Here is a 27,302-nt window from a genome sequence, read left to right as displayed (position 1 = left end):
TCAAGAAATTGGAATACTTTGTATAAGGCAAACAGAATATGTACAGGATCCATATGAAGAAAACTATGAAATGCTGATGAAAAAGTCAAAGATCTAAAAAAAAATGGAGAGATTTTCCATGTTCATGGACAGGAAGACTCAATATCATTAAAATGTTAGGTCTCACTAAAAGCTATAAGCATTGATGAAAGAAACTGAAGAGAACACAAATAAATAGATATTCTGTGCTCATGGAGTGGGAGAACTGATACTGTTCTGTAAACTGTAAAATGTCCATACCTAAAGCAATCTATAGATTCAATGTAAATCCAATCAAAATTCCAATGGCACTTTTCACAGAAATAGAACAATCCTCACATTTGTATGGAACCACAACAGGAACGAAGCTGGCGGCATCACACTTCCTGATTTCAAACTACATTTCAAAGCCACAGCAATCAAAACAGTATGGTATTTGCATAAAAACAGACACACTAATCAATAAAACAGAATAGAGCACCTAGAAATAAACCCATTAAACATGGTCAGTTAACTTATGACAAAGGAGCCAAGAATATACAATGGATAAAGGACAGTCTCTTCAATAAATGGTTTTGGGAAAACTGGAAAGCCACTTGCAAAAGAATGAGTTTGAGCCTCTATCTTATACCATACACAAAAATCAGCTCCACATGGGTTAAAGATTTGAATATAACCAAAATCTAAAAACTTAGAACTATGAAATTCCTAGAAGAAAACTTAGGAATTAAGCTGCTTGACACTGGTCTTGGCAATGACTTTTTTGATTTAATACCAAAACAAAAACCAAAAGCATTATAGCAATAATAAATAATAATAGGATTATATCAAACTGAAAATCTTCTGCAATGCAAGGGACACCATCAACAAAATGAAAAGGGGATCCCTGGGTGGCGCAGCGGTTTAGCGCCTGCCTTTGGCCCAGGGCGTGATCCTGGAGACCCGGGATCGAATCCCACGTCGGGCTCCCGGTGCATGGAGCCTGCTTCTCCCTCTGCCTATGTCTCTGCCTCTCTCTCTATCTCTGTGTGACTATCATAAATAAATAAAAAAAAATTAAAAAAAAAACAAAATGAAAAGGCAATCTATTGAACAGGACAATATATTTTAATCACATTTCTGATAAAGGGTTATAGCTAAAATATAAAAAGAACTCATAAAAGTCAATAACAAAGAAACAAATACAATTAAATACAATTAAATAATGAGCAAAGGATCTAGAAACCATTTTTCCAAAGCAGATATACAGATGGCCAACAGGCACATGAAAGATACTGAGTAATATTCCATTGTACATATATATGTACGCCACATCTTCTTTATTCACTCATCAATCAATAGAATATTACTCAGTTATAAAAAAAGAATGAAATCTTGCCATTTGCAACAACATGGATGAAGCTAGAGTGTATTATGTTAAGCAAAATAAGTCAGTCAGAGAAAGACAAATACCATATGATTTCAGTCTATGTGGAATTTAGTAAACAAAACAGATGAACATAGGGAAAATTAAAAAGAGGCAAACCAGAAAACAGAGTCTTAACTACAGAGATGATTACCAGAGAGGTAGGCAGAGGAATGGGTTAGAGGGGTGATGGCCATTAAGGAGGTCACTTGGGATGAGCATTGGTATCGTATGTAAGTAATGAATCACTAAATTCTACACTTGAAACTAATATTGCACTGTATGTCAACTAACTAGAATTTAAATAAAAACTTAAAAAAATAAAAATAAAAACCAAAACAAATTAACAAACCAAACTCATAGATGTAGAGAACAGACTGGTAGCTGCCAGAGAGAAGGGGAGTAGGCAGGCAAAATAGAAGGGGTACAAACTTTTATTCATAAAATAAGTCATAAAAAAATAAAAATAAAAATAAAAAATAAAAATAAAATAAGTCCTATAGAGCATGGTGACTGTAGTCAATAATATTGTATGTTACATATATATGGTGACAGGGAAATAAGACTTATTGTAATAATGATTTTACAGGGTATACAAATGTCAAATCATATTTTACAACTGACATAATGTTATCTTCAATTATACCTCAAAAAATAAGTAACTAAAAATTTTTTAAAGCCAAAACATAGCAGAAAAAAATCTTGCATATGAATATTTATAGCATTACTCATATTTGCCAAAACTTGCAAACAACCAAGATGCCCATTTTTAAAACGATTTTATTTATTTACTTACTTATTTGAGAGAGAGCGTACAAGCTGGGGGAGGGGCAGCGGGAGAGGGAGGAGCAGACTCCCCGATGTAAGGCTCAATCTCAGGACCGTGAGCCCCAGACGCCCTTCCAAGATGCCCTCCTGAAGGTAAATGGATAAATAAACTGTGGTACATCCAGGCGATAGAATATTATACAGCACGGGAAAGCAGTAAGCTGCTTTCTATCAAGCCAGGAAAAGACAAGGAGGAACCTTAAAAGTATATTATTAAGTGAAAGAAGCCAGTGTGAAAAGGCTACATTCTGTAGGATCCCAACGATCATATCCCAGTGATATGAGATCCTGGAAAAGGCAAAATTACAGACAGTAAAAATGGTTGACAGGGGTTTAAGGAGATGGGGAACAGGGATAAATAGATGGAGCACTGGGCACTTTTAGGTCAGCAAAACTATTTTGTATAATACTGTGATGATGGATACATTATGTATTTGTCAAAACCAAACAACTACACAACATAAAGAGTAAACACTAAGATAAACTATGGCTCTTCACTAATAATAATGTACCAATATTGAGTCCACCAGTAGTAATAACTGTACAATAATAATAAATTTAATAATAAATGTTATCCTGGCTTCTGCAAACCACTCCACTGGTATAATAAGGCAAGATGTTAGTAAGAGGATAAACTGTGGAGGGGATCCCTGGGTGGCTCAGCGGTTTAGCGCCTGCCTTTGGCCCAGGGCATGATCCTGGAGTCCCGAGATCGAGTCCCACATCGGGCTCCCTGCATGGAGCCTGCTTCTCCCTCTGCCTGTATCTCTGCCTCTCTCTCCCTCTCTGTGTCTCTCATGAATGAATAAATTAAAAATCTTTAAAAAAAAAGGGATAAACTGTGGAGAGTGAGGAGGAGTATATGGGAACTCTACTTTCTGTTCAATTTTTCGATAAACCTAAAGCAGCTCTAAAAAATATATAAAAAACAGGCAAGCCAAGAGCAAGGAGATAGTATCTGTAGTACATACATCTGGCAAAGGATTAGTAAGTCCTTTAAATAGTTTGTATATCTATTTATGAATAAATGTATGTACATATTATTTATATTCATACATCATTTATATATTTTTACATATTTTTTGTAGAATTTTATATTATATTTATAGAATATATAAGATATTCTACAATTCAATAAGAAAAAGACAACACAATAAAAATACTTAAGCAAAAAAGGCAGAACCAGGCACTTCACAGAAGAGGAAACACAAATGACCAAAAAGCCCATGAAAAAAGATTCAATCTCATTACTAATCATCAAAACACAAATTAAAATACAATAAGATATTGTTACTCATCTATCAAACTGGCATATAAAAAGCCACACAACATCAAGGGATAAAAAGGATGGAGAACAGCTTGAACTCACACATACTGCTCTGGTGACAAAGTACTTTGATACCAATGTTTTAGAAAACAGTTTGGCATTATCTGGTAACGTTAAGCATTGACATACCCTGATGCCCAGCACTTTCCCTCTGAAGTGTCTACTCTAGAAACTCCCACATCTATGCACCAGCAGATGTGCACAACATTCATGGAAGTACCATTTTTGATAGCAAAACCAAGGAAAAAAACCACATGCCATGACCTGTAAAACTGATAAGAAGTGTGATATGCCCATATAATTGAATGCAGCAGTGAAACTGATTTATAAACCGGTTACTATGAACAAAAGTGATTGACATGCACAGCATCTAAAGGATATAGGCACTAAGCAATTGTCCAAATGGAGGCCTGATCAATCCAAGTGAAAGCGAGATGCTGAACCAGTGCATGCTAGATTGGTAGTGAGCATAAAAGATGCCGGGACACCTGCACCCCGATGTTTCTAGCAGCAATGGCCACAATAGTCAAACTGTGGAAGGAGCCTCGGTGTCCATCGAAAGATGATGGATAAAGGAGATGTGGTCTATGTATACCATGGAATATTACTCAGCCAGTAGAAAGGACAAATACCCACCATTTGCTTCAACGTGGATGGAACTGGAGGGTATTATGCTGAGTGAAGTAAGTCAGTCAGAGAAGGACAAACATTCTATGGTCTCATTCATTTGGGGAATATAAAAAATAGTGAAAGGGAATAAAGGGGAAAGGAGAAAAAATAAGTGGGAAATATCAGAAAGGGAGACAGAACGTGAGAGACTCCTAACTCTGGGAAACGAACAAGGGGTGGTGGAAAGGGAGGTGAGAGAGGGGTGGGGGTGACTGGGTGACGGGCACTGAGGAGGGCACTTGGCGGGATGAGCACTGGGTGTTATGCTATATTTTGGCAAATTGAACTCCAATAAAAAATTTTTAAAAGATGCTTGCAAAAGATTCCATATATATAAAAACCAAAAATATGCAAAATTAAACAATACATAGTTTAGAAGAGTTAAAAACATGTTAAGAAAGCAATGGAATAACATGTAAAAGTCAAGAGAGTGGTAATCTCAGAGGGGTCGATGAATGGGATGAGATAAGATAGGGAGAGACACACAGGGGACTTCTTTCTTAAACTATGTGTTGCATACACACAAGAGGGTTTGTTGAATTATTATTCTTTTTTTAAAAGATCTTATTTATTTATTTGTTTGTTTGTTTATTTATTTATTTGAATCTCAGTTTTCCCATATGTAAAACGAGGGTAATAATTGTACTACCCTCTAAAGTTTATATGAGAGTCATCCAAGCACTCAATAGATATGAGCTCAAGCAGGTAAAAAATATATATATAAGTTGCAAAACACATGATGACTTTTCTAAGTCATCACCAAGACCATCCTGTTTGCATATTTTAAATTTGAACAGAATGTTGTCTTTATTATTCTGTTTTGCTATAGATTTACTCTCTCAAATATTTTATGTTGTTTTGCTTTGTCAAAAGAAATGTCTTAGGGATTAAAAAATTGTTGTGCCTTTGAATCACAAAATAATGGTTTTTGTTGTATATGGTAATGGCAGGGGGAAGGCTGGAGGGCAGTGGACTTTGCTTTAGGATTCATTTTTATTTAGTTATAACTGTGAGGAGGAGAATGCTAAGGTTAAATCAGGAACACTGCTTGGAGGAGTTGATGTAAAAGTCATAATTTTAAGGAGGTGATATGTGATCTACAGGGAAAAGACTTTTTAATCTGGCTTTGGAAAAGCCACTGAACTCTGGCTTTTCCAGTGACACAAGCAGGATTCAAAGTCAAACTTGAATACCCTGGGCTCAAGTTTGCCACAGAATTTTCAGAGCAAAGATCCAAATAATACCATCTTTTGAGTCATGTATGAAATTCAAACTGAGGACATTAGATGAAAATGACTCCTGATTTCGAAGTAATCTTGTAGATGGTGATCACAAAGTCACCACATCACAAAATTACCTTTATACTGTAGTATTTCAATAGTTTTTGAGGCTGGGTAAAAAGAAAGACACTATGTCTGTGCTGGGAAACACACACACACACACACATACACACACACACACACACACACACACACACACACACCTTTTCTGGAAATGTTTGGAACCATTCTGGAACACCTCCAGTGTGGTTCCAGAAATACAGAAGCACAGTACAAGATGCTGTAGAAGAGAAACTAGTACAGGGCCTCCTCAAACACAAGCCACCTGTTCAATGAAGGCCTTGTAGTTCTGTAGTTCCGGAACTTCCCCTTATTCTGTCATCAAAGGTGCTTGGAGAACAGTGATTGGCGCTGGGTCCCAGGTCCCCAAGTCTTCATGATGATACCTCTCTACCCCAAATGAAAGTCAAGGATCTTTACCTTTCCAGGGCTGAGATTCTGTTTCTTTTTTGCTTTCAAACTTGGGAAGGATGTCAAACTGCATTTCCTTGGCTTTTTAGCATCCATTTTAGTCCTGCAGGAGGAAGAGTAAAAAGTACATTGGCAGGAGGAGCAAAATATAAGGAATGGTCCCCACACCCAGGCTTGGAAAGAATGTAGGGAAGGCTTGGAGATAAAAAGTGGCAAGCCTAAAAACACTGGCTGAGTGTCTGCTATTCCTTTTTCTCCAACCCCAACCCCCATCAGGTGGCTGATGATGTCAGGAGAGAGGGCCTCTTAGCATCAGTCTCTGGGTACTCAGGACAGAGGGAGACAGCAGCCAAGGAAGATGAGCTAATGAGGTGGCCAGCAGTTTAGGACACCAAGCAAAAAGACTTATTTCCTCTAGCTCCCTGTTAAGTAAACCATTCTCTTACCACAACCACCTTCTACTCTCGGTAGCTTAATGCCTATAGAGGAAAAAAAAAAAAAAAAAAGGCAGGAGGGCATTGTGATGTGATGTGATAAGTACCGGGTGTTATATGCAACCAATGAATTATTGAACACTACATCTGAAGCTAATGATGTACAATATATTGGCTAATTGAATTTAAATGAAAAAAAAAAAAAGAAAAAGAGAAAGGGACAATGGGTAGAAATGCTTTGCCTGGATCTCATTTAGCTATTTTTATACCTTCTTTATTCAGAACAGAGCTGTATGAATAATGAACTTGCTGTAAGATGAAAAACTAATTCACATTAAGTTTACGGAATCTAGTTAAAGCAGTGATTTATGTAGGTGGAAGAGTCTTAGGGGCACTCATGCCACTATTATACACCTGTTCCATTAACAGACAGCTGCTGGAACTCTGCTTTGTGTCCCTTGGAAATTCCTTTTCAGCCTCTAACTCTAGCAAGAGCCAAGGGAATCAAGAATATATGAATAAGGACAGAACAGGGATCAGTGCAAATGCTATCCTGGCTTCTGCAAACCACTGCATTGGTAGATTCTTGCAGACACTGTAATAAATGGTGACAGCATCACAATTTTGAAATTATTCAGAGGACTCAAGACCAGTCCCGCCCACTGTTATTGCAGCATAATGTTGAAAAATCAGAAATTACTTGTCTATATATGAGAAGTTAAAAATATGGCACATATGTATTATAGAATATGATGCATCACTTTTAAAAAAAAAGAAGTAAATCTCTATGTATGCCTGTAATGTATTGAATAAAAACAGAACAGTATGCATGATTCTATCTTTATTTAAGAAAAAAACAAGATGTTTGCGTGTCTTAATCAGGTATATTGAAGAATATAGAAAAAGTAAACTAAAAATAATTACCTTTGAGGGGTGGACCTGGGGGAGGTGATAGGAACATGAATTTTAACACGCAATATGAAAAAATCTTACGCAGGAGTAAACAAAAATAGTTGCTTCTCTTCAAATAATCATAAAGTCACTTTTTTACTTCCCTTTCTTCCTTCCTTTCTACAAACATTTGCTGAGATAATGCCGCTGATTAACTAGACATAGCCTCCACCCTCAAGGAGAGTTCATTATCTGAGGGCAGACATGTGGAAATAGGTCATTACAACGCACACGGTAAGGGCAGTAACAGAGGTCCATTAGTGAAGAGCTAATGGAGCGCACTTCAAGGGGTGACTAAACTCTGTTGGAAAAGCTGAGGAAGACTTCACACCTGAGCAGAGTAGCACCGTCCTTGAAGAAGAAACAGGACAGGCATGGAGTCAAGAGCAGATGGATGAGGCTCTGCAATCACAATAGTATGAAAGAGCACTGTCTTCTTCAGAAAGTGTGAGTACCCAGACATTGCCAGTGGCAGAGAGGTGGTTAGACCATAAAGGAAGGGTTGCATGGCCTGTTCAATGCCTGACAAAATCAGATCGGTACATTACGGACATCTCTCTGGCAATACCATACAACAAGTTTTGGAGGAGCTCAAGTAGGAAGCTGTCTTGAGCATCTAGGCATTGATCATGGGGGCCTCAACCAAGGCCATGATGGTGAGGACACGGTGGACGTGGGAACTTGGGAATAATTTGGGATACAGAACCAGTAGAATTTTGGTCATCAATTTGCTGTGGAGGCTGCAAAATCCAAACACAGGGGAAGAATGAGTACAATTGTTCCTGCCAAGGCTCTGTATCAAATGATCCCTCCATCTACACCCCAGGGATGGGGGAGACGATACAAGCCCACATGCATCTTTCCCGGCAAGTGGAGCTCTTTCCTCTATTCGGCTTCCGGTGGTGCTCTGTAGGTGAAGAGGACATAGAGACCTGAAGAATATGCTGAGGCATCTTGGAATCTAGTCTCAGGGCTGCCCCCAGAGAGATCCTGAGCAAGTGATATGTCTTATCCTTATACTCAGTTTCTCCACTTGTAAGATGACAGGACTGGACTAGATGACCATTGATGTCCTTTCCAGTTCTAAGCTCTTTGATTCCAGCTTTATTAAGTACCACAAGATTGTAAAAGTTTTATATCTTGTTTATAACTGTTACATGAAGGATTAAAGATAAGAAACTCATCTCAGAGCTAGAGTGAATACTGCTTTGAGAACTGAAATTAAAATATAAAAGTGCCTCCTATTATTTTACACAAAGGTCAGTTTCCCTACCTCTCCAGCCTATACCCATTTCCTCCCTCCAGATTTCAGTACTTTTGTGGGTGGAGATCATTCTGTCACTAGGTCAACAACCTGAGTGTTAATTATTTTAGGGCCACACATTTCATCTCATCTTGATTGTGAATCTCTTGGAGGCAGGAATGATGAGCTTGGATTTTATGTTATTTTATTTCTTACATTCCTCTTAGGGACAAGGACAATGACTTGTTTACTGAAAGCTCTTATTTCAAATGTGCTAAAGAAAGACAAATCTAAGATAGTTTAGATTAATTCATCAAAAAACTCGAGACCACGATCTCAAGCAACAAATAGTGACAGATAGTGTCCTAAGCATGAGGGACTGGGCGATAAATAGAATAGAATCCTTGCTTTCAAGGAGTTCCAGGTTTGGTGGGCATGACAGACTCATAAACAGTGGTGCCAGCGTCACTACATCCAGAGAATTTTATATATACTGCATTATCTATGTACACGAATCTTCAATGTCCAGAAAGGAATACATATTGTCTGAGATTTACCTGTTATGATTTCAGGATTTCTTTGGCAGTTGTCAATTAGCTTGATCTTTATGCCTTGGAGAGCTACGTTTGGGGCAGAAATTGTGGTAGTATAGGACTTGCAGGGACTCTCTTGGCATTTCTGTGAACAGGACATAATGTACTTAATGTATTTAAGTTACTCTCACTGCTGCAAAGAGAATTCCTCGGCCCCTCTGCAATTATCATTGAAACTCCTCCATGGTCTGTGGACTCTCATAGCTGAAAGAAGTTTTAGGGGTTATTCGTCCATCTTCCCACCCCGGCAGAAATCCTCAGTGTCTGCTTGAATATTTCTGTGACGGAGCTCACTGTTTTTCCAGGCAACCCGTTTCACATCAGGCTGTTTATACATATGGGTGGTGCTCAGCAAATGCTGGTGGGAAGAAGTGACATTGAGCAACACATCCTCCACCAGCACTTGTTATCCTCTGCAGAACAACGAAGAACACATCAATGCTCGCTTCTACTCAAGAGTTCCTGAATATTCAATCCAGTGCCTTTTTGCCTTCCTGGCTTCTACTGATCTCCCGGCATTGTGCAGTTTTATCTCAAGTATGTCTTCATACAATAGAGCATCCAAGCATGACAGAGAGATCCTGTATGGTCATTGTCTCTCTCTACTTTCTAGTTTTTATTACCTTATTTTGAGCTTTTATTACATTATTTATTACCTTATTTTTATTACCTTATTTTGAGTATTTATTACCCTACACTTTATTCTAGAGTCTAGATTATGTACTAATCAATGCTAAATCAGGCAGCAAGATCTTTACATCACTCACCTGGTCGCTGTATTTCTATTAATGATGCCTAGACCAGTATTTGCCCTTTTTAGCTGTTACAACACACTCACATTGGATTTGGGATCAGCTAAGACCATGGACTCCCAGCACTGGGTCCTCCACAAGTTTGGGAAGGATGTATTCCTAGCCAAGTTCCTGACAACAGTACAGAGCTGGAGAAGACAAAGTCGAGGAGTGGCTAGCACACCACTAGAGACTCTCTTTCAAGGTTATCATTACCTCCTGAAAAGGAGTAAAACAGAGAAGAAAAAAATAACAAATAGAAGTCCCAGAGCCAATCAGGCACAGTCCAGGTTTGGAGAATTCCTTAGAACTCCTAGATTTCAGGATGCCTGGTTGACACAGTGGCTGAGCGGCTGCCTTCAGCTCAGGTCAGTAGCGATCCCGGGGTCCTGGGATCCAGTTCCCCTATAAATGGCCTTGCACGTTTGCCACATCTCCATTTAAGCCTGAACAGTGAGGCTTGAATTAGGATCACCGACTATCAGTCATTTAAAAGAGACCAGAGGGATCACAGGTTTCTTAAGCCCTGAATTGGCTGATGCATATTTCAAACATAGAAAGTACCACAAATCAACTACAGATTTTTTTTTTAAATCCAATTTTGCATTGTTCATCCCCTTGCCAATATGAGCATTACCCTAGAGTGACAAGTACCCCCCAGAGGAAAGTGATGCTCTGGGTGGTCCACACAGTTTAAAGCCGTCCTGCGTTGGGCTCCGGTGGAGCGTGGAGGTCGCAGGTCCATGGGCTGGGCCGGGATAGGCCGGTATCAGCCCCATCCTAGGACGTCCACGCGAGGCTCGGGGCTGCGGGCTCACTTTGACCTCCAGGGGGGCCAGCCAGGCCCTGGAGATAAAGGGGAGGAAAGCTTGGTGTCCCGCGTTACCGCGTTATCGGGGCCAAGGCTGGAAGCAGCTTCAGGGGCGGTCTTAGAGTTCCGTAAAATCCGCTCTCCGCCGCGGCACTCAGCCCGGCAGGTGCCCGATCCGCCCGGGGTGCACCCCCAGGAGGCCGGGCGCGCACACGCCGCGGCTCAGGGCGCTCTCCCTCCCGCCCGCCCTCGCCCTCCTGCCGCTCGGCCTTCTCTGCACCTCCCCTCGCCACGCTTCTCCCACCTTCTCCCCGCGCGGCCCGGGACGCGTCCGCCCCGCCCGCGCTCGCGCGGCCTCTGGGTTCGGGCGCCGGCGGGCGGAGGAGCTGCACCGGGCGGGCGCACTCTGCCCGGGGGCCGCGGCCGCGCTCGGGGCGCTCCCGGCCCTCGCCCGCCGCCGACCACGCCCCCTCCCGTCGCCATGGAAACTCTGGCTGTCCTTTTTGTGACTCGGACCAGGAAAAGACCCCAACCACCTTTCACGTGTCGGCCGGAAGAACACCTCTCTTCCCCTCGCCGCCATTCCCATCGTCTGGCCCCAGAAGAGAGTTGAAGGACGTTCCAAGGACGAGGAAATTTGAGTTCACCGGATTGTCCAGGCTCCCGAAATTATCCCTACTTTCTCCCCCTTGAGAAGTCTGTGGTTCCCCGGAAGCGCATAGCAAAAGCTCCGGATATAATGTATTAATCAGATGAGCACTTTTTGAGCACTGACTGCATCAGGTTTTAAATGCATGAAAACTAAGAAAAGTTCTAGTTGAATGACAGACAGTAGCCTGACCTGGAGAAATACAGTCTGGTCTATGGAGGAAACAGACGTTCAAAAAAAGGTTTTAGAAAGATCGGGGTTGAGTTGGAGTCTGCAAGGCCAAATATAAATTAGCAATGTAAAGGCCCAGAGCCAGGGGACCACATGGTATCACGAGTGTGGGCACTGTTTGGTGTGGCAAGGGTCAAAAGTATATATAGGCAGCATGAGGCCAGGTTGAAGAAGCAGAGTGGGGACAGCCAGAATTTGAAATTTCTTGTGAACTATACAAGTTAGGGTCTGTGTATGTGGATTTTATGCAAAGGAGTGTTCATGCTCAGATTTTAGAAAAACTTTCTGGCAATACGGTATAAAGGGTAGGCTAGAGTAGGTTAAGAATCAAGGCAAGGATGCCTGTTAGTAATAAGTGATGTTTCAGAGTAAGGGACAGCAAGTGGAACAGCTCTGAGCAATTTATAAAATGGAACAGTTCAGTGACCAGATGTGGAGGATAGAAGTGCCCAGACCCCCCAGTTGATGGTGGTGCCATGTACTAAGAAAATATGGGATGGGAAACACAGAGGGTAGGGAAGATGCTACTGATTTACTGATGACTTATTGCCATCAGATTATCAATAGACCAGGCTCTTGTGTAGAGCAAGATCTGAGCTAAAAGTTCTGACTTGGCAGTCATTGTCATATAGGTGACCAATGGAGCTTGAAGTCACCTAAGCTTAAAAAGGAGGGTGGCGGGGAGGACAAGGGAAAAGAACAGAATCACACAGAATGGGGCACTATGGTGGAAAGAGTAGATGTAGGTGACACAAAAGATTATAAAGCTGCAAAATAATGAAGAGCACGCAGGGATGTGGGGTGAAAATTACAAAAGAATAGTGTCATGTGAACCCAGGAAATAAAATGTATTAAGCAGGGTATGATGAATAGGGTCTATAGGATTAGGTGAGAAAAATGTACACTGGATTTAACAACAGAAAGGTCATAGTGCTTTCTGCAAGGCTAGTTTTAACATAATTTAAGGTAATTTTTAGTATAAGCTACTACCTTTAAGATTTTATGTATGTATGTATGTATGTATTTGAGAGAGAGAGGAGAGATAGCAAAAATGAGCAGGGGGAGGGGCAAAGGGAGAGGGAGAGAATCCCAAGCAGAAGCTCCGCTGGGCACAAGCCTGATGCAAGATCATGACCTGAGCTGAAATCAAGTTGGATGCTTAACCAACTGAGCCACCTAGGCACCCCCAAACTATTACTTTGAATAACACGGAGAAAACAGGTTCATCAGGCTGATGCCAGATGATTAATCAGTGATATCGGTACCTAATACAGGGTAGGCTCTTCATAAATGTTTACTGTTGAACTGCACCATAGAGGGCGCCTTAATATCTTGTAACTGAATACATGTTCTAAGAAAGGGATGCGGTGGGGTAGGGAAGGTGGTATTGGACAGTATAAAAATTAACACAAGAAAAAAAACGTACAACAGCAATAACCAAATGCTCACTTTAATCATAATTCTAAATTTTTAATTTTCACATTAATATAGATGTTTCTGTAAAACAAGAAAAACTGAATATTATACACATTTTAATGGTTAACATGATTTTTCTTAAAGATTTTATTTATCCATGTGAGAAAGAGAGAGTGACCTTGATGAGCAGGGGAGGAACAGAGAGGGGAGGGAGAAGGTGGGGAAAGAATCTGGAGCCAACTCTGCTCAGCACAGAGCTCAATCCCACACCCCGGAGATCATGACCTGAGCCAAAACCAAGACACAGAGCTACCCAGGCACACCTAATGGTTAACATGATTTGAAGAGTTTTTATTAAAAAGTGATCAGGAGCTAGTTGAAATTCTCATCATAAAATATAAAATATCTATAACTACTTTTATTCATAATAAATTCACATCTAAACTTCCTGAGAAGCTATGTTATGTAATATCATAATAGGGATAACTAAGTGCTTGAAAGCCACCCTCTAAAGCACTGGCTTAACATAAAGTGATTATTTTAAGAAACAGCTCGCCCCTTTATATTTACAACAAAAAGACTAACTTTTTTTGGCAAAATATTCATTTAATCATGAAATACAATCAGAGATAGATGGATGCAACAGTATCAAGGAAAAGAGCATACCAAGACTCTTCCATATTATTGAAGGTTTTTGACAATGACAGCTTCATAAAATGTCATGAAATTCTATTTGCTATACAATAAATATCTACTGAGTAGAAGACATATGCCATATTTTAGCAAACATTTTAACACGTAAAACAATTCTGAATTCTTACTATAAAAAGATTTGGCTAAAATATGAAATATCTTTGCAATAAAACTGACAATGTAACCTAAGTAAGATTTCAGAAATGTCTCCTGGAAAAAATGGGAATGTTTCCTTCTGCCAGATAAACTCTGAACAGTGAAAGTTAAGGTGCCATAAATTAGACAAAGCTAGAAAGCAATATCGTGTTACTAGAAAACAAAACAAAGCTTGAAAACAACAGCATGCAATTTGGACTTCCTCCATGTCAAAGTGACAACCACTTAACGACAGTGACTTATTGAACACAGGAAAAATAGAGTACGTTCTTCAGAAGGAAATGCCATTACAAGATAATTCTTATAAATAATCTTGAAGTCTTGAATAGCTTCAGAGAACATCATCACAAAATAGGTAGTAGGCAATTCACAAGACATTCAAGGATTCCTTTATATTATGATACCCTCCTTAAATAGAAACACAAGTCAGATATCAACATACCTGTAAAACTGTGATTCTCTTAATCAAACATTTGTTTACTATCACACTCAGCTACTAGCAGCATTTGGATGCAACGGTTTAACTCGTGCTAATCTGGACAAGCCAAGGCGGAGACTCTGATTTGGAGACTTAATAGACACCCCGGGCAGTGGGCTCTTGCTGCTGCTGCTGCTGCTTCCAGATATCACTGAAAGAAAACATATCACCCAGTGCTGATGATGTTCAAAATCTCTTGACAGACATCAACTTATCAAACAGAAGATGCAAAAATACCACATTACTGAGGCATACCAGTTCTACCAACCTATAAACAAGATTAAAAGAATGAACAGTTTTAAAGAGCAGAAAGAGTACAGTACTGCCTATTTTCATACATGCTCGGAGGCAAGGTAATGACACCAAAACTTGAAGCACAAAAGCTGAAAGAGATAAGTTGGGAGCAAGTAACATAGGTTGTAAAGGCATAAAGAACTACATGCCATTATAATTCCTAAAGCAGCAGAAAAATCTAATGCATTTTTTGAAAATCCTGCAATTTTTACATATATTCCTTGAATCTATTTTTTCAAATGTTAAACAACTGTAACGTCACAAATACTCTATTTATTTATACTAATTCGTTTAAGTGACATCATACAGTATTTGTCCTTCTCTGGGGGTGGGAGTGGATGGGTGACATAGATATGGGGGATATAGGGGTTAAGAATACAAACTTCTAGTTATGAAATAAGTCACGGAGATGAAAAGTCCAGCATAGGGAATAGCGTCAATAATATTGTAACAACATTGTATGGGGACAGATGGTGACTATGCTTATCATGGTGACCACTGAGTAGTGTATGGAATTTTTGAGGTAACAGATGTGCCTGATATTTCACAAGATGAAACAAAGTAATTAAGAGACATTAAGTAATCATGCAGTCTCAGACTACAATCTTTTTTTAATGCTTTGTATTTAATGTTTCAAGTTTTTATTTAAATTCTAGTAAGTAACATAAAATGTAATATTAGTTTCAGGAGTAGAATCTAGTGATTCATCACTTACATACAACACCCAGTGCTCCTCACAAGTGCCCTCCTTAATGCCCATCACTCAGTTACCCCATCCTCCACCCACCTCTGTCCAGCAACCCTCGGTTTGTTCTCTACTGTTAAGAGTCTCTTATGGTTTGCCTTCCTCTCTTTTTTATTTCCCCTATGTTCATCTGTTTTGTTTCTTAAATTTCACATATGGCTGAAATCATATGGTATTTGTCTTTCTCTGACTGACTTGTTTCACTTAGCATAACACCCTCTAGTTCCAACCAAATGGCAAGATTTCATTCTCTTGGATGCTTGAACAATCCACGTGGTCTATACTACATCTTCTTTATCCATTCATCAGCTGATGGACAGCTGGGCTCTCTCAGTAATTTAGCTATTGTTGATAGTGCTGCTACAAACATCAGGGTACAATACAAAAATCCTGACTCCGACTGAAATCTATTAATACATAGTTATCAGGGGGTCACCACTGTGGACCAATCAAGAAATGTCAGTGAAAAGAAGTGAATCAAACCTTAGTAGATCTGGAATGACTTAGAGAAGGAGAGGGGACAAGTGAGGAAAGACTAGAGGAAACTGAAGACAGAGTCTCTGACAGAAGAAGACATACATTGTGTCTAAGGAAGAAAAACTGTATCAATTTCCCTGGACTAGAGGGTCCATGAGGTTGGGTGAGAGGAAGTGGATACAGAACTAGTGTGAAGCCAGAGGCTGTTTGGGCATGAAATGAACAGGGCTAGGACTAGGATTTTGGTAATGTTAAAAAAGAGTGAAGGTCAGAGAATTCTTATAGGATCAGTGAGACTTGGCTGTGGAGCAAAAAACCAGAGAAAAGTCAAGCCTGCTAGGGCATTTGTTAAATGCTGGAAATCCCATGTACAGCTCCTGAGGCATCAGTCAGACTGTGCCCAGCGGGTCTCAAGAAAACAGATTTGTTGCCAAAAATAAATATCAGGAATGTTAAATGTTAACACTCTTTGACACTGTAATTCCACTACTAGGAATTTGTCCTAAGAAAGTAATCAAGGATGTGCCCACAGATTTCTAAAATAAGGACCTTTGTGCTTATTGCAACCTTATTTATGACATTAAGAAAATAAACAATCTAGATGCTCAGTACAAGGGAATGACAAATGATGAATAAATGCAGCAACTAAAAACCTTGGTTTTTTTTTTTTTTTTTTTTTAAACCTTGGTTTTGAAGACTATGCAATGATACGGTAAAAAAATCTGCTAGTGATAATTGTTCAAGTCCCTGCCTTTGATCAATAAACATACCATACCTGGTGGGACCCACTTAGGTTTTCTGCTTTCAGCTGAAGGGCTGCGTATTTGTGGTGGTTTCCTAGTGACCTCTGAAGAAAGAGAAACTTTTTTTGGTGAAGGCTGCGACTCTGACTTCATGGCAGCTGGAAGAGAGTCTCCTGAAGTCACTTCTTTAAAAAAAAAAAAGAGAGAGAGAGAGAGAGAGGAAGAGTAATGAGCACTAGGTGTTATATACAACTGATGAATCACTGAACTCTACCTCTGAAACTAAATGGAGTTTAAATAAAATAAAAATTTAAAATATATACATAGAAAAAGTTTTTTATAGCAGAAGATTAAGTCTAGCATGTAGGTGTAAAAAGCATAAAATTACATAATCTTATAAAAATTAAAAAGGCAATATCATAAATTTGGAAAACTCTTATTATACACAAACATTTATTGAGAGCCCAAGAATAGCCCTCTTTTTTTTTTTAATTTTTATTTATTTATGATAGTCACACAGAGAGAGAGAGAGAGGCAGAGACATAGGCAGAGGGAGAAGCAGGCTCCATGCACCGGGAGCCCGATGTGGGATTCGATCCCGGGTCTCCAGGATCGCGCCCTGGGCCAAAGGCAGGCGCTAAACCGCTGCGCCACCCGGGGATCCCCGAATAGCCCTCTTTTATGAGCATTTATAGGCTAGGCAGTGTGGTAAGCATACCACATACACTACCATTAACCCTTAGAGCGATTTGGATACAGATATTCCTATCCCCACTATTAGATAATGAACTAGAGAGGCTAAGCAATCTGCCTGTAGTCTGACAGCTGATAAATACCTGAGCCGGGATTAGGAACCAAGTCTAACTATAAAAGTTATAAGTCTATACCTATAGCCATGACATAACAGCATCTCATCAGTATGTGTCAGTGAGACAATATATTAGGCTCTAGTGTTGCAAAGAGTATAACTCATGGATCTCATTGCCAAGGAACTTAGACTAGTAGAGTTCAGTCACCAGACTCTAGTAAAAAGGAGGAAAAGAGCAAAAAGATGTGTATAATGCAGTGTGATAAGAGATAAGACAGACTCTGTAGGTATGCACAGTAGGAGGAAATCTGTGTATATATCTGCATAGGTCTACAAAGTCATAGAGAAGTTGTTTGAGGATAGTTTGAGCCAAATCAAGGCTGAAGAGTAAAGATGTGTTAGAGGGAAGTTTTCCAGGCAGGAGTACAACATATAAAGCTGAGGAATGCAGCAGGTTCCAGCACCAGAGTTACTGGCTCAGTATGGATGGGGCAGAATGGGAAGCACAAGAAAGGTGAGACACAAGATGCACATCACTGAGGTAGAGTTTTGCATACCAGTGAAGGAGTCAGGCGAGCCACATATTCATTTTTCTCACTTGTGTATTGAATACATCTTTCTGATGGTACCATAAGGCAAGCAGATCATTAGAAGGCACTTATGGTAATCTAGGGGAAAGGTGATAAGGGCCTGAACCAAGAGTGAGTGGAGGAAAGAACAGATTGGAGATCTTTTAGGAATTAGACTGGGGGGAGGCAAGGAGATAGAGACAAAGAAATAATCATGACTTCCAAATTCCTGTCACAAGCACGCTGTTTGATGGTGTCATTTACCCAGAGAATGAACACAAGAATGGAACTAGGTTTTGGTGTTCTGGAAGGATGTATTGGAAATGAAGGGTAGAGGAGAGGTGGAAGATAAATTCACTTTTAGGCAATGATTATTGTGACATACTTTAAAAATATCTAAATGCATACGAATATGAAAATTTTCACTATATACTCCTCTTAATGTTAACATCTATACTCTCTAGATCAGCACTGTCCAACAGAAGCTTTTCTGCTATGATAGAAATTTTGTGCTGTCCATGTGATAGCCACTAGCCACGTTATTAAGCACTTGAAATGTGATCAGCAAAACCACAGAACTGACTTTCAAAGTTTCTTTAACTTTAATTAAATCTAATATAGCTGCATGTGACCAGCTATATTGGACATACTGGACAGCACAACTTTCAAAATTCTCGAAAAACTGTAATATGTGCCTGATGAAAAACTCTCCAAAGGTTTCCCAATACTTTATTAGTGGGTCTAGAGTTTTTCTAACTCTTAATGCCATTATTTAGCAGTTAAATTTTACTTCTAATGCTAATACTAAATTTCCTTAGGAAGTAACTTGCTCCAAGGTATATAGAAGACTTAAAATGATAAATTCCAACATGGAAACTGACATTTTTTTCTGAGTTTTTAGTGTGTCTTGGTGAGGAAGCAAACAAACATACATCCAAAAAAAATAAAATAAAATAAAACATATTCATACTATTAATGACTTTTTCATATCAGTTTGTGGTAGGCAGAAGAATGGTTACAAAGACATTTAAATTCTACTTCCTAGGATATGTGCATGTCACCTTACATAGCAGAGGGACTTAGCAGATGTCACTCAGCTAAGGATCTGGACAGTATGTTGAATTATCTGGATGGTCCAATGTATTCACAATGATCGTTGTTAAGTCAAAGTGAGAAGCAGGAGAAAAAGAAAGAGAGAGAGAGAGAGAATCAGTGACATGATGTGAGATAGTCCATGCCTTTGCTGATTTGAAGGTGGAAGTGGATCACTAGTCAAAGAACACAGGTGGCCTCTAGATGCTACATCAGGCAGGAAAAGGAGGATTTCCCCAGAGCCTCCACAAAGGAATACAGTCCTACTAGTAGGTTGATTTTAGTGCAGTGAGAACCACTTTGAACTTGTAGCCTACAGAATAATAAGATAATAAATTTGTGGTTTTAAACTACTACATTTGTGGTAATTTGTTACAGCAGCAATCAGAAACTAATACACAGTTTATCTCTAAAACCCTTTGCACCTAAAATCTAATTTCTGAAAATCAGATGAATTTGTCAATTTAAAAAGACACTAATTAAAAACCTCATTAATTTAGAATACAGTGGAGGGAGGAATATGACTCAGCATTTAGTTGTCACATTTCTCAGTAAGTACTCAGCACCATGTTATTTAAGGTAACAGTAGCTCCTACCACAAATAAATGGAGTCTGAATAATGGAAATTTTAGTTTCAAACAACTAAGACATAAAAATATATATCAATAAAAAATATATATATATCAATAAGGAAAGAAAAATCAGGATAATGTAAGTTATATTTTATAATCATCTATCATATATTAGGAAATCAAGAATATTCTGCCTTCTTTTACATAACAAAGAGGTATTCCATGCTCAAGTTGTCACAAATTCCAAAAAAGCCCTAAATGTGTGGCAGAAGGGTTCTCAAATCAAAGACTAACTCAAACATGAAAATAAGAAATGAGAATAATGCAAACTTCCCTGTTCATTGCCTGGAAAATATGTGGTCCAGTGGCTGGAGCTTGGACTCTAAATGTACAAACCTGGGTACAAATTCCAGGTCCTCACATAATTAGTGGTAAGGATTCTAAAAAATTATTTAACCTGAGCCTCAGTTTTCCCACTGTAAGATGCAGGTGATCATAGCTGTCTCAGAGTGTGGCTGTCAGTGCTACAGGAGGGTGATTCTAGTAAGAGCTACGTAGGCAGTGAGACTCAGAAATCTTGTCTGCTTTTCTCACTTCCCCATCACTCCCTTCCTTCTTTGTATCTTAACTAGAAATGAACATGAACACTGGCAAAACATTAACAAATACAAAGGCAGAGATGAAGAAAAACATTAAATAAACCAAATACATTTCCTTTATAAAATCAAGTGTTTTGGACTAAGCTTACCCCAAGTGTCACATTTGGATTTAGGTTTCTTCTCCTTCTTTTCAGCTGGGGATTTTACCTTTACTTCTTTCTTTTTCATTTCTTTCACTTTATTTCTTCCCATAGTGAAGTCTTCGTCATCGCCTTCACTCTCACTAAAGTCGGAGTCATCCTCAGACTCTTCACCTAAAACAGAGGACTCCATACTTGATCTTTGCTCTAAACAGTGAGATTCCCATGTATACCTGAAATGAATATAACATTGTCTGCCAATTTACTTCAATTTTAAAACAAAGTGAGGTTTCTACTGCCTCGACTTTACAGCCTTTGCCCTAGATTCTCTTACAGCTTGTGCTGAGCCATGCCACCGCGGGACTGAGAGTGTGGTTGCCTGGTTGTGAATTGTGGCCCCTCTGTTTCTACTTTGTGTAACCACAGATGGGCCACTCACGTCACTGGGCTTAACTTTCCTACGTATAAAATGAGGATCATCACAAAACCTGACTCAGAGGGTTTTTGTGTAGATTAAATCAGTTAATATAGATAAAATGTTTAGAATAACATCTGGCAAGAGCAAGCAAAACAGAATGTTTGCTCTTACTATTATCATCATAATTTCCCATCTTTACTTCCAGTTTTTCCATTATAATTCAGTAACTTTTAAGAAGGATGGGGGGGTATAATATTAGCAACTCCTTCAAAACAAGGACCTTGATGGTAATAATAACAGTATACCTTCTCTTCATCACATAAATTTCAACAGTCTAGAATAGAAACCCACTGGGAATTGAGAAGAGACTAGCCATACCACATCTTAACTGATAATCCTATACATGATTTCATGTGGGACACACCTCTCATTTCCCACAGGCTCTTCTCTGTATTGCATGGAATGATACAAGCCAGTCAGGTGATATGTTTAAGTAGCTACAGCTGCTCTGGAAATCAACATTTTTCACAGAGCTGGGACAAATAATCCTACAATTTATAAAGAACTGAAAAAAAAAATCACAAACAGCCAAAGAAATGTTGAAAAAGAAAACCAAAGCTGGTGGCATCACAATCTCAAACTTCAAGCTCTATTACAAAGCTGTAATCAAGACAGCATGGAACTGGCACAAAAACACACAGATCAATAATGGAACAGAATAGACAGCCCAGAAATAGACCCTCAACTCTATGGTCAACTAATCTTCGACAAAGCAGGAAAGAATATCCAATGGAAAAAAAGACAGTCTCTTCAATAAATGGTGCTGGGAAAATTGGACAGCTATATGCAGAAGAATGAAACTGGACCATTTTCTAACACCATACACAAAAATAAATTCAAAATGGATGAAAAACCTAAATGTGAGACAGGAATCCATCAAAATTCTATAAGAGAACACAGGCAGCTACCTCTTTGACTTTGGCCATAGCAAGTTCTTGCTAGGAATATCTTCAAAGGCAAGGGAAACAAAAGCAAAAATGAACTATTGGGACTTCATCAACATAAAAAGCTTTTGCACAGCAAAAGAAACAGTCAACAAAACCAAAAGACAACCAATGTAATGGGAGAAGATATTTGCAAATGTCTTATCACACAAAGGGCCAGTATCCAAGATCTACAAAGAACTTATTAAACTCAACACCCAAAACCCAAATAATCCAGTCAAGAAATGGGCAGAAGACATAAACATACATTTCTCCAAAGAAGGCCTATACATGGCCAACAGACACATGAGAAAATCTTCCACATCACTCAGCATCAGGGAAATACAAATCAAAATCACAATGAGATATTACCTCACACCAGTCAGAATGACTAAAATTAACAAGTCAGGAAACAACAAATGCGGTTTGTGGTGAAGTTAGTGAAGATGTGGAGAAAGGGGAACCCTCTTACACTGTTGGTGGGAATGCAAGCTAGTACAGCTACTCTGGAAACAGTATGAGGGTTCCTCAAAAAGTTGAAAATAGAGCCACCTTATGACCCAGCAATTGTACTACTAGGTATTAATCCAAAGGATACAAACATATCAATCTGGAAGGGTACCTGTGTCCCAGTGTTTATAGGAGCAGTGTCCACACTAGCCAAAATGTGGAAAGAGTCCAGATGTCCATTGACAGATGAATGGATAAAGAAGATGTGGTTTATATATGTACAGTGGAATATTACTCAGCCATCAAAAATGAAATCTTACCATTTGCAACGATGTGAATGGAACTAGAGGGTATTGTGCTAGAGAAATAAGTCAATCAGAGAAAGACAATTATGATATGATTTCACTTATATGTTGATTTCAAGAAAGAAAACAGAGGATCATAGGGGAAGGGAGGGAAAAATATGCCCACCATATAATATCTATTTATCTGTAGGAAAGAATAAATTTTATGTAAAAATATACATAAACATTTTCAAGCATATGCAATAGACAATAATAATAGACAATAAACCACCACTCAGACTCAATATTCATCAATACTTCTCTACATTTGTTTTATCTCTCAGAGCAATATCCCCTCCCTTTTCCCATCAATGCCTTTACCTTGTTGAAGTAACCAAGTCAGTTGTCCTACAGAACTTCCAGCATTCTGGATTTATCTGTTTTATTTCTCATCGGTGTCATTTAGTTTATTCCGTGAGCTGAAATCTTCTCAAGACTTAATTAGAATCAGGCTCACCTTATTATTTTTTGTAAGAATATACTTCATAAGTGATGCTCTGTACTTCATATTGTATCAGATCAGAAAGCACATAACATATGGTTGTCCTACTCTTAGCTGGCTCACTTGACACTAGTCCAAACTCTTATTGTGAAGGTCCTCATCAGCCTTCCATTGATGGTCTTTGCCTAAAGCAACAACATTATGATCGTCAAATTGTGATTTCCTTGTTCAATCTGTCTTTCCACACAAAAAACTTAAAAACAGATGAGAGCAATCAACCCACGTATTCACATTATGATTATTGGGTTATATAGAATTAGCCACATGATACCAGCAGACCACATAAAGGCTAATATAAATAGTACTTTGTAAAATCAAATAACTATTTCTGGAGTTCCAAAAGGATCTGGTTCAGGGAGAGCAAGTAGTGGAGTTTCTCCAAAGTTTAAAAATGGAGACTCTAGGAGGACAAAACTTCCTAATGTATCCAACAGTTTTGATAGTGTATGTGTTTTGTTCTTGGCTTGAGAAGATAAGTGGTTGGAGCTGGCTAAACCCTATTTATCAAATTTTTCTAAAGATGGGGCCCAAATGATCATTATCAGTCTACAAAGAAAGTAGTTTAAGTAATTTGGAGATAGGAAGCTGGAGCTCCCAGAATCCCAAGTCATTAGCATACCATATTGGCAAATATGGAAGGCCCCAACAATGGGGTTATAGTTTCTGTGAATGTTCGGATGTCCTTAAGAAAAGTCTTATGTCCTCTCCAATCTTCAATTTCTTTCCCTACTGAAGGTCACAAATGATCCTTTTTCTTCTCATCTAGGGTGAGTCACTATAGGGGAAAAATTCTGACATGTCACCTAAAGCAGAGCATCTTGCTCCAAAATAATTTCAGGTTGTCTGAAATGATACCAGTTACACATTCAAGTGCAATAAACAACCACCTCTGATGGGGCAGGAGAATTGTCAGTTACTGCTCACGTAGGATGAAAGAAAAATAAACCAAGTACTGCTCCTTAAAGTATACTACACATGGAGAGGAACAGTTTTATCTTTCAATTTAAAGGTAAAGCAGGCTTGGCTGCAATAGCTTAAGGAAGCTATTAGCCAGAACATAGTATAAGGCTTTTGGATTCTTGGGTAAGGGACAGAAAAAGTTAGACAAGGAGAAAATGTTTAAAATTTAGTTTGCATATCCACGGCATAGGATAGGGAGGGCAGTCATCACCACAGCAAAGCTCCCTCTAACAGAAGGACTGCTTTTCAAGGTGGACCACATGACATTTCATAGGAAGAACAGCCATACTTGCAGTTTGGTGGAAACTATAATAATGTAACAAGGTTTGAAAAAAAAAAAAAAAAAAACCAACTCTCAAAGAGCTGGAGAAGTAGCAGTCATTTTAGTCCATAAAGATGCTAGATAGGGGATACTTCTTAGAACCTAAGAATTTATACTACTACATAAACAATTAGCATTATTTTCTCCCAATGTCCTAACTAGTCTCATATCCGAGGATTCAGACATTCCATTTATTGACAAATCATTTTTACCACATACTGTCCTAGTTAAAATCATAACAACCAGGCAGCCCGGGTGGTTCAGTGGTTTAGCGCTGCCTTGGGCCCAGGGCCTGATCCTGGAGACCCGGTCTTGAGTCCCACGTCAGGCTCCCTGCGTGGAGCCTGCTTCTCCCTCTGCCTGCATCTCTGTCTCTCTCTCTCTCTCTCTGTCTCTCATAAATAAATAAATTAAAAAAAAAATGATAACCCTATTATTAGAATTCACGATAATATCACCATTTGACAGCAACATTTCTCCCCAAACAACTAACATGTCTTGAAAGAAGTGAGAGTAACTTTCAGTTGGAACTATTTTTTGCCATCCTCATACCCAGCATAACCTCAGAAGCACTCAGATTTTAATGAATGTTTTCTTTCCTATTTTTGGTGTTTTCTATATCCTAAATCACCATTCAACTATACAGAACTTGAAATTCAATCTATTCTTCTCTCAGAACTGGAGCCAAGCTAATTCCTTTTTTTTTTTTTCAAAATGATTTTTAAAATTTTAATTGTGGTAAAAAAAAAACAAAAAAACAAAAACACTAACATAAAATTTACTATCTTAATTCTTTTTAAGTGTAGAGTTCAGAGTGTTGAATATATTCACACTGTTGTACAACAGGTCTCCGGAACTTTTCTATCTTGCAAAACCAAAACTGTACCCAATAAACAACTCCTATTCTTGCCTCTCCCCAGTTTCTGCTCACCACCGTCCTACTTTGGTTTTTGAATTGGACTATTTTAGACACATCTTCTAAGTGGAATCACACAGTATTCATCTTTTGTGACTGGCTAATTTCACTTAGCATAAAGTCCTTAAGGTCCATGCAACTTGTAGCACATGACAGGATTTCCTTGCTTTTTAAGGCTGAATATTTCACTGTATGTGTAGATCACATGGTGTTTATCCATTAATCCGCTGATGGGCATTTGGGTTGCTTCCACCTCTTGGCTATTGTGAAGAATGCTGCTATAAATATGGATGTGCAAATATCTGAGATCCTGCTTTCAATTCTTTTGGATATGTACCCAGAAGTGGGATGGCTAGATCATATACTTCTATTTTTTAATTTTTTGACGAAATGCTGTCCTATTTTCCACAGCAGAAATTCCACAACCAGAGCACAAGGGTTCTAATTTCTCTACATCCTCAACAACACTTGTTATTTTCTGGGTTTTGACATCCTAATGGGTGTAAGATGACAGCTCACTGATTTTGACTTGTAGTTCCCTAATGAAACTGATATGTTTTTTGGTCATTTGTGTATTACCTTTAGAGATTTTAACAATTTACTTTTAAAGGCACAAAGGCAACTTTAAAACCACTATCCAGGCAAGATGGCAGAAGAGTAGGGTCCCCAAGTCACCTGCCCTCACCAACTTAGATAACTTTCAAATCATCCTGAAAACCTACAAATTTGGCCTGAGATTTATTTATTTTTTTTTTTTAATTTTTCTTTTTATTTATTTATGATAGTCACAGAGAGAGAGAGAGAGAGGCAGAGACACAGGCAGAGGGAGAAGCAGGCTCCATGCACCGGGAGCCTGATGTGGGATTCGATCCCGGGTCTCCAGGATCGCGCCCTGGGCCAAAGGCAGGCGCCAAACCGCTGCGCCACCCAGGGATCCCTGGCCTGAGATTTAAAGAGAGAACAGCTGGAATGTTACAGTGAGAAGATTTCGGGTTTCTATCAAGGTAGGAAGATAGAAAAATAAATAAATAAACAAACAAATAAATAAATAGGCATCGAGTGGGGGAGAGGCCCCTGCGAGGAGCCAGGCTAAGGCCTGGCAGCAAGAGCCTCTGGGACAGGAAAGCCCAGTCCCAGAGAAGCAGGAACTTTAACAAACTTCCCAGATGAAAGGCACTCCCAGGGAACTTGGGCAGGACCCAGGAGAGGCAGTGGAGCCCCCAGGTTCCCTGGGTCACTAACAGAGGAACTGCGCCCCGGGGAGAGCACGCCACACACCACGGGCCAAGCTCCCTAAAAAGGCTAGAGCGCATGCCTGGCGGGGCCCTGGGAGCAGCTCAGGCTGCGGCTCCACATGGAGGGGGCTGTGCGGACCCAGGAGTGCGATTCTAGCAGCGCAGACTCCAGAGCCCAAGGCGCCGGAGGACACAGCCCAGGACCCGGTGCTCCCCTTGGGACAGGCAGAGGCCTGGGAACACAGGACAGCGAGGATGCTCCTGCTACCAGGCGCCCAGGAGCTGTGCAGGTCAGCACCCCCTCTCCCCCCCCCCCCCCCCCCCCCCAGGGAGCATCCAGGCCAGGGCAGACTGGGAGACTGCGGTAGTTACTGCTGGAGCTGACTCTAGGGCTGGAGAGCTGGCTGCCGCCACTGTTGTTGTTCCACCTGGTGTTACCCTGTGCCTGGGACTGAGCAGGGCCGCAAGGGAGCAGGGGCCTCACAGGATAAACAGCTCCCACTGAGCTGTGCACCTGGCAGTGGCGGGGCAGTTCCCACAGGTACACACACCTGAGAATCAACTCAGCAGGCTCCTCCCCCAGAACCAGCTGGAAGGGCAGCCAAAGAGCAAGTTCTTAACCAAGCAGCGCTGGAAAGCTACAGGGGGAGTTGAGGGACTTACAGTATATAGAATCAGAAGATACTCCA

At 39.7% G+C, this 27,302-nt stretch overlaps 2 protein-coding genes across 13 annotated transcripts in view; both read right to left on the bottom strand.

Moving 5' to 3' along the window:
- The window catches only part of DYRK4 (dual specificity tyrosine phosphorylation regulated kinase 4), a 63,024-nt gene extending 51,605 nt beyond the window's left edge, over positions 1-11,419 (bottom strand). For 4 of the 11 annotated variants that reach the window (XM_038576530.1, XM_038576528.1, XM_038576535.1 and 1 more), the window contains exons 1-2: positions 11,358-11,419; positions 6,008-6,101 (exon numbers count right to left, since the gene is read on the bottom strand). In XM_038576530.1, coding sequence (XP_038432458.1) covers positions 6,008-6,101; positions 11,358-11,410 — 147 coding nt within the window. In that variant the 5' untranslated portion in view covers positions 11,411-11,419. Of the gene's footprint in view, positions 1-2,219; positions 2,339-6,007; positions 6,102-9,183; positions 9,305-11,125; positions 11,222-11,357 lie in introns of those variants that run through there. The other 7 variants (XM_038576532.1, XM_038576538.1, XM_038576531.1 and 4 more) reach the window with 5 other exon arrangements.
- Positions 11,420-13,313: 1,894 nt separating this feature from the next.
- Positions 13,314-27,302, bottom strand: part of RAD51AP1 (RAD51 associated protein 1) — a 38,139-nt gene continuing 24,150 nt past the window's right edge. For both annotated transcript variants that reach the window (XM_038576521.1, XM_038576522.1), the window contains 3 exons: positions 20,493-20,657; positions 16,736-16,888; positions 13,314-14,595 (listed from right to left, as the gene is read on the bottom strand). In XM_038576521.1, coding sequence (XP_038432449.1) covers positions 14,456-14,595; positions 16,736-16,888; positions 20,493-20,657 — 458 coding nt within the window. In that variant the 3' untranslated portion in view covers positions 13,314-14,455. The remainder of the gene's footprint in view (positions 14,596-16,735; positions 16,889-20,492; positions 20,658-27,302) is intronic.

The sequence above is a fragment of the Canis lupus genome, chromosome 27 (genome assembly GCF_011100685.1).
Source record: "Canis lupus familiaris isolate Mischka breed German Shepherd chromosome 27, alternate assembly UU_Cfam_GSD_1.0, whole genome shotgun sequence".
NCBI classification, from domain to species: domain Eukaryota; kingdom Metazoa; phylum Chordata; class Mammalia; order Carnivora; family Canidae; genus Canis; species Canis lupus.
Note: the sequence above shows the minus strand (reverse complement) of the source record. Positions and strands in the feature narration are given on the sequence as shown.